The 11,353-nt window shown below is 45.9% G+C and overlaps 1 protein-coding gene across 2 annotated transcripts in view; it reads right to left on the bottom strand.

Annotated features, from left to right (window-relative positions):
- Window positions 1-1,044: 1,044 nt before the first annotated feature.
- The window catches only part of LOC122666313 (P-loop guanosine triphosphatase YjiA-like), an 82,359-nt gene continuing 72,050 nt past the window's right edge, over window positions 1,045-11,353 (bottom strand). Inside the window, exons 7-9 of one of the 2 annotated variants that reach the window (XM_043862513.1) lie at window positions 2,946-3,037; window positions 1,406-1,510; window positions 1,045-1,297 (exon numbers count right to left, since the gene is read on the bottom strand). In XM_043862513.1, coding sequence (XP_043718448.1) covers window positions 1,160-1,297; window positions 1,406-1,510; window positions 2,946-3,037 — 335 coding nt within the window. In that variant the 3' untranslated portion in view covers window positions 1,045-1,159. The remainder of the gene's footprint in view (window positions 1,298-1,405; window positions 1,511-2,945; window positions 3,038-11,353) is intronic. The other variant, XM_043862512.1, reaches the window with a different exon arrangement.

The following is an 11,353-nucleotide window of genomic DNA, read 5'->3' as shown; positions in this document are numbered from 1 at the left end:
AGCCGTAATCATCTACAAGGCCACTTCACAGACAATGTAAACTTATTTTCAGCAACAATAAATATAATTTTGGATTCATCCAAAATTATAGACAGACACACACACAACTTAGGAAACAAACTTATGGGTTTGGTGCCATCGTGTAAATCGATACCTCATGAATGAAATACATACACAAAAAACATCCAACCACCACAAACAAAGTGGTATTCTCACTTATTCCTTTCATGTGATTGGACCAAACATATCTAGGCGGCAAAGCCATTGGGGCTAAGAACAGAATGCTTATCGCATTCATCTCTAGAGAATTTCTGCATAGAGACTTTGCTTAATCACAAACTAGAGAAGATCCCTCTAGATTGGATTTCTAAGGTTTTTGTTATTCAATGCTATTTTATTTGGACTACTAGAACTAAAACTGTTATTGGTCATGAGAAACTTGATCCCATTTTGATTTTAAAACAGACTAAAAGTTGGCTCTCCGATATGAAGATCTATCTCCCCCCACCCCTTTTAATTCCCAATTTGTAAGTCCAGATACGGTTGATGTGATTGGTATTACTAATTTCTCGGCTTTGCCTTTATTTAGTTACCCTATTTTAATCTGTGCAAGATTCCAGGAAGTCGACGTGATTTTGACAGGATAGTCGACTATGGTTTTGTTAGCTGCTAAATTTACTGTCATAGCGGCCAAATATGTTGAGAACTACAATGGCTTAGATCATGAACTACTTACTATTAGAACATGCCTGGACTTCTAAAGGAACTTGGGGTTGAAGATCAAAGAAGTATGGTGCTCGAAACAACAGATCGCCGATCTTCTTCTATCTCCAACTTCTAATCCTTGGCCATGGTCTTTATTAAAAGATTTTATGTACATACATGAGCTTGGTCCTGATATATACTATACTACAAGGGGAGACCCTTTTTGTGGTACTGTAGCAAGTAATCTGGCTAAGTCAGCTTGCTTAACTAAGTCTATGTACATGGTTTCCTCTTAATTCAACTATTTTTGTTTTCATCAAAAAAAAAAAAAAGTGGTATACTCAGATACCATGATCCAAAGAAATTATCCTTGATGGTAGCTGTGATTCAGGAACAGCATGGGGGTTATCATTGGGTGCATTGAATACAGCTTTGATCTGATAATGGGGCTCATTCACACTAAACAACCTTTGAAGCCTTTCCTCAAGGCAACTTCATCCAAGTTCCTCCCAATGAATACAAGCTTGTTTATTCTTTTTTCTTCAGGTCCCCATGCTTTGCCTTGGCAGCCATCCAATATGGAATGCACCCCCTGAGGATCATAACCACCATATTAATGAAATGACAAAAAGATAAGGCAGTGCTGTTCTAATTCAATGTTTCTCTAGGCATCATCAGAAGAGAGAGTAAGAAAGGACACCTGGACAACATATCGTTCATCAGAACCAGTTACAGACAAAACCCCCTTCAACCTATACAAGTTTTCACCCTTTTCTTCAACCAGTCGCTGGAGCCAATCATCAACCTGGATTTTATATCATAAAGATGAATTAAATTAAGAATTATCCAAATCATAGGATTCAATAGCGATTTTGTGCTGAAAGTAAAATATTAGTGTCATTGTTATCATAAAGTAACAGCTCCAGAAAGGTGTTCCAACTAGACAGAATCAATCGATTCCTCTCCACTGATACCCTATGCCTGCTATGCAATCAGCATGAGGAGACGGACTGGCATTTATTCCTCGCATGTGAATTCTCGAAAAGGATCTGGGTAGCAGGTACTCTCGGTCTTCGGACGCCATATCTACAAGCCACGGATATCAAACATCTCCTCCTATCCCTTATTGAAAATTAAACAATAGCCCAGCAACAGAGATGCTTTATTTTAAATGTGGCTTGCATCACAGGATATTTCATATGGCAGGCCAGGAATCATGTATTTTTTCGAGGGATCAGAGTAGACCCTATAACCACAGTGAAAAATATTCAAAGATGGGAAAGGGACCTCAACATCCTCGACAGCTCCAAGGAACATGAGGAAGATACGGCAGCACTAACTCAAGTCGACAAAGCACCATCTCTAGACTTTTATAACCGGTTACCAACATCTACTAAATGCATAATAATCATGGATGGGAGCTTTGACCATGATACATCCATCGGGGGATGGGCAGCAGTTCTCTTTTATAATCATACACTCATTTCTGCACCAATGGACTTTGGATGTACAGGTTCAGCACAGGAAGCAGAAACAAGAGGAATCCAACAGGGAATCGAAAGTGCAATTTCATTTGGAAGAAGGAGCATAGAGATATGGACAGATTCGCTTGAGATACCCAGGTGGCTACAGAACCAGAAGGCAATCCATGGCCATGGCAACTTTTCACTTTACTTTTTGACATTAAAACTTCTTTAATTCAATTTGATGATGTGTGTATCCTTAAAAAACAAGACATGACGTTCACATTGCACACCAACTAGCACGTTCGGCACGATCACTATGTTACCAGGGGAATGTAACAGAGGACATTGCACTCTTCCTATAATAAATATTTTGAACTTTCATCCCAAAAAAGACAAAAAAAAACAGCTAAAGGTTAGAGTCCTTGTAATAAGAGCAGAAAGAAGTCAATTTTTTTGGTGTTTGATGGCTTTAAAGATTGACATTTATTCTGAAAGGAAAAGACATCATATCAGTTAAATCACATGGCAGCTAGACTTCAATTTGGTACAGGTCATGGATAGTGGAGTTAAAGATTTTCAAAAATTCAAAGGTAGGGTCTGACAGCAACAGCAGATAACATAGGCAAGCAAAGTTTTGAACCTTCCCCATCTAAAAATCTGAGAAGGGAATTTATAAGCTCACCTAAGACGAGGGAGGGGGAGAGCGAGAGAGGTAGGGTGGGTATCAACATTGCGAATGAAATTACATGTTCTCAACATAAGATGGATCATTACCTCATCCAGATCCATGGTTCCCTCAGAAACTATACTGACACTGGAAACAGCAGAATCATGTTCATGATCATGGCAATGTCCTCCATGGTGCTCTGTTACAGGTGTGGGGGAAACCAAAAACTGAAAATAAGCAAGGGTAACAAGAACTACAGTATTATTTTCTCTTCAAAAACACTATAAACCTTGAAAGGCTAGAAAGTAGCTAAATTTGTATAACAAACAAAAACTGCCAAAATAAATACACGAGACCTATTAAACTTTTTAGATATGAACTATAAAAGAACAATGTGAGTGAAAGTTTCACTAGTAATCTGGGGGGAACTACATTGAGTTCTACTAATGCTCAAGCACACAATTTAACAAAATCAAAACTTTATGGAGATAACTAATCTTGATGCAAATCCACACATGGTTGATTTTCTATATATATAATCAATTCTTATATAAGACATCATATTAATCAAGAAAATGCTAGGCAACATTTTCTAATCATTATTGTCATTCAAGTAATTAAGTGATGATTAATAACTAGACCTCCACATGTTCAATTAAACAAAATAACAAGAAAATTCCTATTTGAATGAACCAAAATCCGGATGTTCACAAGCATTACTCCACAGCTTCTCAGGATTAGCAGAGTAAAACCTCTAACTCCCAAAAATATAATTCACAATTCCTTTTTTTTTTTTTTTTTTTTTCTTTTTTTTTTAACCCGAATATTACCTGGGACCCGGGCTGGCCCCTAAGCTTTTATTAGAAACATGAGAGCCAATAAAGAATACAGGGGGGGACATTCCGCCTTACCCCAACCCACAGTCTCAAAAGGACACTCCACTCAGGACAGTCTAAACTCCCCATACAAGCAAAAAAGAAACATAACATCGAAGGATAGGCAAACCAGCCTTGTCTTCACTAATAATTTTTTGGAGGTGTCCCACCGGCATGCTCCCTAGCTGAAAACTGGCAGATGTCTCCGTATCACAGGAATAGTTGGCTAACCAGTCAGCCGCTCTGTTGCACTCTCGGTATGCAAACACTACACGGGCCCTTGTAGATGCCACTAACTCTTGAATCTCCTTGTAATAGTACCATCCACCCCACAGGCTGCACCTCTTCTCCTGAACTACCTTGACAGTAGCCTCAGAATCACAGTTGACTACCACATCCTGCAAGTCCAACAACTTGCACAAACTCAGCCCATCCCTTAAGGCCCGTAGCTCTGCCAGTGAATTAGTGCACGGCCCGTAAAAATTAGCAAAAGCAGCCCGGACCTCCCCCTGTATGCCCCTAATGATCCCTCCTCCACCTCCCAGACCCGGGTTACCCCGACAGGCGCCATCCACATTCAGCTTTACCGAAACAGAAGGGGGGCACCAGTAAATCGGCATGGGGCCCTTTGTCCTGAGAGCAGGTACCGGCAAGCCAAGACACTCAAAAAACAAGCCCTCCCTTGCCGAAGTGCGATTGCCTACCTTGGCCGGGTAGGGCAGTTCCCTCACCCAGGCTGTGATACACTCAACAATTGAGGTAGCTGTCCGTCTTATCCCCCCATGCCTTCTGTTGTTTCTCTCCTTCCAGAGTTCCCAAATGATCAGAGATGGAAGGATCCCTATAATATAAGCAATGAGGCTATGGCAGCCCGCCAGTCCTTGCCAATAGATCAGCCTGCTTCTAGCATCTTGGGTGGGGAGGAGGGCAATGTCAAACACTCTGGAGAAATGGTCCCATACTCTAGTCGCCGTGGCACCCTGCACCAGGCAATGATCCGTTGTCTCTCTTTGGGGCCTTCTACAGCAAAAGCATTTTGAAGCTAGTGGGATACCCAACACCATTAGTGAGTCATCAGTGGGTATTTTTCCATTCAACAGCTGCCAAGAGAAAAAGCCTATTTTTACCGGGAGTATCTGGTTCCAAAGCCATTTCGCATAGGCAACCGTAGGCGCCCCTCCCCTTACCACATTCCAAACAGCCTTGGTAGAGAACCTGCCATTACTGCATGGAGTCCAAACCAACACATCCTCGCAGTCCGACAAGATGAACGAACCTGACAAGATATGCTCTCTAATATGATCTGAATCAATGCTACCTACCACCTCCTGCCTCCAAGAACCGTCCGCGGCCATGGCATCTTTGACCCGCAGCCCCACATCAACTACTAGGCCATTATCCACCGTGTCTAAAAGTGGGCCAAAACCTGTCCAGTTATCCAGCCAGAAAAGAGTGTTACCTGCCCCTAGTAACCATCTGGAGTTACTCAACAGTAGATCTTTGTGAGCCAAAGTGTGCCGCCAAGATTTCGAACCAGTCATAGTCGTCTCTGCAAGTGCCACATGCTGATTTTTAAAAAACTTGGCTTTAAAAAATTCACTCTATAAAGATTGCTCCCCAAGTACCCTCCATAGCCCTTTTAGCCTTCGTAAAAGGCCAACATCCTCCAGCAACCTGATTCCCAAACCACCTTCCTCAGCCGGTTTGCATACTCTCTGCCAACTGACCCAGTGCCGTCTCTTCCCCCACTTCGAGCTTCCCCAGAGGAAGTCAGCAAAGATTCCATAAATGCGTCGAGTGACCGCTTTGGGTGGAGCCAACGTAGCAAGAACATGTATAGGGATCGATGAAAGCACATGCTTCAACAGGGTGATCCTGCCTCCTGCCGACAATAGCTTTCCCTGCCAGCCTGCAACCTTGTTTCTAATCTTTCCAATCAAACCCTCAAACAGACATATCTTCAGTCTTCCCGAATGGAGGGGTGCCCCCAAGTAAGTGATAGGGAGGGACTTCCTTGGGAAACCAGTGACCTCCCCTACCATGTGGGCCCTAGCAGGAGAAGCCAACCTGCTCAAGACAAAACAGCTCTTCTGCTTATTGACAAGCTGACCCGAAAAACCTTCATATCTGCTGAGCAACCCCATGATCTGCTTGAGTGAGCTCTTAAGCCCCCTCGAAAAAATGCTAGTATCATCCGCAAAGAGGCAGTGAGAAACCCCCGAGCACCCTCTAGGCAGCTTGTAGTAAGTGGCATGCCCTTCTACAAATAGATTTCGGATACCCCTGCTAAGAACCTCTTCTGCAATGATGAATAGGCTGGTGAGAGGGGGTCACCTTGCCTCACCCCTCTAGTAGACTTAAAGAAACCCGCTTGTTTGCCCCCCATAACTGTTGAGAACCAGCAATTAACCACCATCTTCTTGATCAAGCTGATCCATGCATCACAAAAGCCAAACTTAGAGAGCACCTGGCAGAGGAAGACCCACTCCAAGCGATCATAGGCCTGCGCCATGTCAAGCTTCAGGATTACATTGCCCCCTCTAGCTGTCCTGTTGATATCCTGGGCAGACTCTTGAATACTTCTACCCTGCACAAACGCCCCTTGCTCCTCTGCTATGACAGTCGGGAGGATACCTGCCAGCCTGGTTGCAAAAATCTTGGCAATAATCTTATAAGCAAAATTACAAAGACTTATAGGGCGGAGATCAGCCATTACCTCAGGGTTTTCCTTCTTTGGAATAAGCACCAAGTTAGCAGAGGTAAAACTCCTGGGCAGCTCGCCCCCCTGCAAAAAAGTCCTGGACAGCTGCCCAAACATCCTCGGCTACTACATCCCAGCATGCTGTGAAGAAATAACCCGAGAATCCATCAAGGCCCGGCACACTCTCACAGGACAGCGAAAAGACTGCCCCCTTGACTTCCTCCAACGATGGTGACACAAGGAGCACGGCATTGTCTGCCTCTGAAACCACACGAGGAATCACAGAAAGGAGATCCTCATCCACCACACAGCCCTGCGAGGAAAAAATGTCAGCAAAATGCCGCACTGCCTCCGCCTGAATTCCCTCCGGGTCTGTGATCCATTCACCATCCCCCCCTTTAATTCTCTGGATATTAGCCTGCCTCCTTCGGACATTCACCATTGAGTGGAAAAACTTCGTGTTTCGGTCCCCCTCCTTTAACCAAGTCACTCTGGATTTTTGCTTCTAGAAAATTTCCTCTTGTAAAAGAAACTCTTGCAGGTTGGCCTTTGCAGTCGAGAGAGCCTCCCTGGAAGCCTCGGAGACCTGCTGGTCAAAAGCTGCCTCCGCTCTACTCACAGAGTCCTCTGCATCCCTGACCTTCTGGTGGATGTCGCCAAAAACCTCCTTATTCCACCTACGCAGTGCACTGCGTAAAAATTTCAACTTCATAAACAAAGCATAAAGAGGTGAGCCAGACACCGGCCGTGCCCACTGTTCTCTAATAAAGTCATGAAAGGAAGGGTGTCTTAGCCACATCTATTGGAATTTGAAAGCAGAGAAAGAATGCTGTCCCGGCACCATGAAAGAGAGACCCAGGGGCGCATGATCTGAGCAAGTCCTGTTGAAGTGGGTGACAAAGCTCCTGGGAAAGGCAGCAAGCCATGGAGTAGTAACCAGGAATCTGTCGAGTCTCGTCAACACTCTTCCCGCCCCAGCCTGATTGTTAGACCAAGTAAACATATTCCCCACATAGCCCAAATCTACGAGGCCAGCCCTGTTCACAAAAGAACCAAACTCCTCAATAGAGAATGAATAAGCCGGACTAATACCCAACTTCTCCAAAGGAGACAACACCACATTAAAATCACCCCCCACTGCCCAAGGAAGAGAGGCTTCCCCGGAGAACAGCTCCAACCTCTCCCACAGGGCCCTTCTCTCCAACACTGTGCATCGACCGTGGACAAAGGTAACAAGAAACTTCCCTCTGCTAGCCTCCTCACACTTGAGAGTGATAAATTGGTCACGTTCCTCCAGCACAGAGACTTTGAAAGAGGCCCTCCAGAAAACCCAAAATCTGTCCACCAAATGAAGGAAGTCGAAACCTATTTTCCGAAGCACAAAGCGCGCCTTCGAGACCTGAGCTTTTGGTTCAGCAATAGCAACCAAATCCACCCTGTGCAAACTAACCAAAGACTTCAGCCGCCTAATCGTGGGCTTATTCCCAATCCCTCGCGCATTCCAGAAAACACAGCTCATAAGGAAACATTGCTAGGGGCAGCCGCTGATCGCATCGATCTCGTCACCCGTCTTAGGGATCCCTCTCTGTGTTGTCTTCCTTGCCTGATCTTTTTGATCTTCTTCCTGTCATACATCAAAGCAGCGCCGAGAAAAGACGTTTTCGGGTGCACACGGCTACGAGCACGACGTCCTGCTGGCGCCGAAGCACTGCTCCCAGCATCCAACCTCCCAAGAGTGTTGCGGACCCTCTCTCCAAGAGTATAGTGGAAAGCTCTCAAGCTGTCCAAAATAGCCTGTCGATCCGGCACCTGACCAGTGACCTCCAAGGTGCAACCATCATCTTTCGAACCCAAAGTCCAAATTCCTTTTTCAAAATATCGCTGAGGTCTGTCGCCATCCCCCTGTGAAACAAGTCGATGCGTGCCACTGCCCAAATCCAAAGAAGAATCACCAGCTGTCAGTGGGTCCATCACCGTCAAACAACGGTCAACCTTGCTGCCTGCTTCGTTTAAGGCCACGTTGGCTTCTACGTCACGAAACTCGCCATCCTCCCCGAGATGTGGACCATCTTGTACCTCAGGCTGTGCCACGCGAGGCCCCACGCCATCCCTGGCCACAACGGCACCAACATCTGGGTTCTCGTTCTCCACTGGAACAGGTAAGCTCACAGGTCGCACCTCCTCTCGAGACGTTGCAACGCCCTTAACAACTGAAACCACAGGGTGACCATCCAAAGCTCTACCCGCAGGAAGGGCATCACTGACCACCCCTTCCTGCAGGGGCGCAGCCCTCCACCGACCTCTCCTCTGGCAGGGTGGTCTCGGCAGTCCCAGAGCTGGCTCAACGGAGGTCCCTAAGACCCCCCGAGAAGATCCCTTGGCCCTTGGAATGAATACGCCTGCATTATCCCGGTCAGACTATCCTTCACGAGGGATGCCGCCGACCGTTGCACCTGCACCAATCGTCCTCCAGGCTACTCTCCTGCACTCTACATTCTTGTGACCAACCTTGGAACAGATGTCGCAGTAGTCCGATCGACTTTCATAAACAATTTTCTGATAAAAGCCTGAAGCCCCACACCCGATCTAGATTTTCGAGGGGAGAGAATCACGTAAGTCGACCTCCATACACACCCTAGCAGCCACGGTCCTTGTGCAATTTGCTGTAGCTCCATCCACACGCAAGACCTTCCCGATTGCACCCGCGATAGAGATGAGGTAATTTCCTTGATACAGATTGACTGGTAGCCCCGGCAAGGAGACCCAAACTGGCGCCATAGGAGACTCCCAACCAGAGACAAAATCCGGCGACCATCGCATGAACCGAAACAGGAAACCTTGAATATGCAGTTACGCCTTGAGCCAGACCTTAACAAAATCACCCTGAACCGCGAACCGCAGCAACACATGACAGGGATCCAGCATCGAGGCAAAGACTTCGCCCTACAGGAAGAGAGCCTTATGGAGATGCGTTTGAATCTGGAACAGAGGAGGGTTGCCGTAACTGCATTTTGCCACCAGCGTAGTCGCAAAAGGCTTCGTGGAGGCGTCGAGTTCCTCCCTGGAGAAGAAGATCGCAGGTTCACTAAAGTGCGAAGAGGGCTTTTTGATTTCCACTTGGACAGGTGGCATTGACGCTGATCTGGATACCACCGCAGCAAAGGAAGCAGCCCCACCTGCAGCACCCCCTGAAAGAGGAGGGGGATCAGGGGGGCGTGCCTCCCCAGGAGGGGGAACCGCCATGGCAGAATCTCGAGAAAAGACAAAACCTAGCCTATGCCACGGGAGCCTAACCTACGCACATAGGGCCCTTCCTAAAAAGTTAGTGTCTACTTTTTTGATTCACAATTCTTATGATTTATAGTTTTCAGTATAAATATTAATGAAATCATCCTAGGCATTCCTTGGAAAAATTTTAAAAAAAACACTAAAAAAAAAGTCTACAAAGATGTGTTGTTGACCCTCTATGTTGACCGTAAATTTTTGTCTTGTATATAAAGCCCACAAAGCGAAATACAATTTCATGAATAGAGAAAAAATAATCACAAATTCATAGTTTCCTTTCCCCTTCCCAAATCATTGATAGCCAAGTACAGAAAAAAAGCCATTTGCTCCTTATCTTTGAATACTTTAAAACAAAGGACTATTCTAGCAAAGAGGAACTGATGCAGATTCCAAGTTCACTCATAAGTAAAAATGCTCAGGACTTTGAAGTTCCATGCAGGTCACCCTAGGTCTAAGTTTTGGACCAGTTTTTGGTTGTAGGGGTTCAGTCACTTTTACTTTCATGGGTAGGATTTTGGTGCAATGGTAAGGTTGCTCCATTTTGACCAAGTGGTCATGGGTTCGAGTCTGGAAATTGCCTCTTTGCGAAAGCAGGGGTAAGGCTGCGTATATTATGACCTTCCCCAGACGCCGTAGTGGCGGGAGCCTCGTGCACTGGGTATGCCCTTTGGGTAGGACTTTGTTTTAAGAGTATTTTCTTTCTTTTAAATTTTTCTAGAAGGCTGGACAGGTGTCATAAGTCCCAACCCCCTTAGTTTCTATTTTCTTAAGTTATAAAGAGTTTCTATTTTGAGAGAACTTGAGTTGTCAGGACTCAAGAACTCCTTAGCCCACGCATGGGAGGTTCCCTATTGTGTTCTTTTCTTAAAAGTTATAAATAAAGAAACTTCAGCTTTATGCTTGTTTATTTCTATGAGATGCAGCAGCAGCCTTGGGGGGATGCCAAGTTAGACTGGTGAGATGCTGGTCAAATTCTACATGGGAAGCCTTTGTGGGATGCAAAGTTAGTTCATATCTTCTCTTTTCTATCCTTCTTCTCCAACCATTCATGGTCAGTTTTCTAATTTTCTTCCTGTTGCGTGTGAAAACCTCCAATGCCCGGTTCGCCCACGGATGAGCCTGCAAAAACCAAGCGATGAGCACAAGAGAGCCGGTGTGGCTCCGGCCTAGGACTCTCCGACGCTCAAGTCAGGTCTCCAATGCAACAGCGTAACAGCTAGTAAAAAGCGAGATGAGGAATGGTGCTCCATACCTGGGTATTCATAGAGTGAGGAGGAGATGAGGCGGTTGGGAGAGTCCTAGTATGGTAGGAGTCCTTCTTTCGGAAGGTTCTCTCGCGTAGAGCGGAGTGGGGAGCCATTTTCGGGGTCGGACTCTTATTAAGGTAAGAGTCCATGTAGAGTGCGATTCCGTGTTGCGCTGGAATCGTGGCTTGATCCTTATCCCGTGATTCTCGGGATCTCCTGACGTGGCCCGGAGATCCCCGGTGGCCCGAGAGGTCTGTCTCGGCAGTAAGCTCGGCCAGGAGTTTACAGCTGACCTGTATGAGCTCGGCCTTAGCCACCGGCTAGCTTGCGCGAGTCTGGTTCTGTCAAGTGACTTATAGTGGAGATGGGGTCGGCCCGGTTTCCTGTTTGGCCCAACTCGGTTCTCG

Source organism: Telopea speciosissima, chromosome 6, assembly GCF_018873765.1.
Source record: "Telopea speciosissima isolate NSW1024214 ecotype Mountain lineage chromosome 6, Tspe_v1, whole genome shotgun sequence".
Classification (NCBI taxonomy): Eukaryota; Viridiplantae; Streptophyta; class Magnoliopsida; order Proteales; family Proteaceae; genus Telopea; species Telopea speciosissima.
The sequence above is the reverse complement of the archived record's forward strand: the minus strand, read 5'-3'. Positions and strand labels throughout refer to the sequence as shown.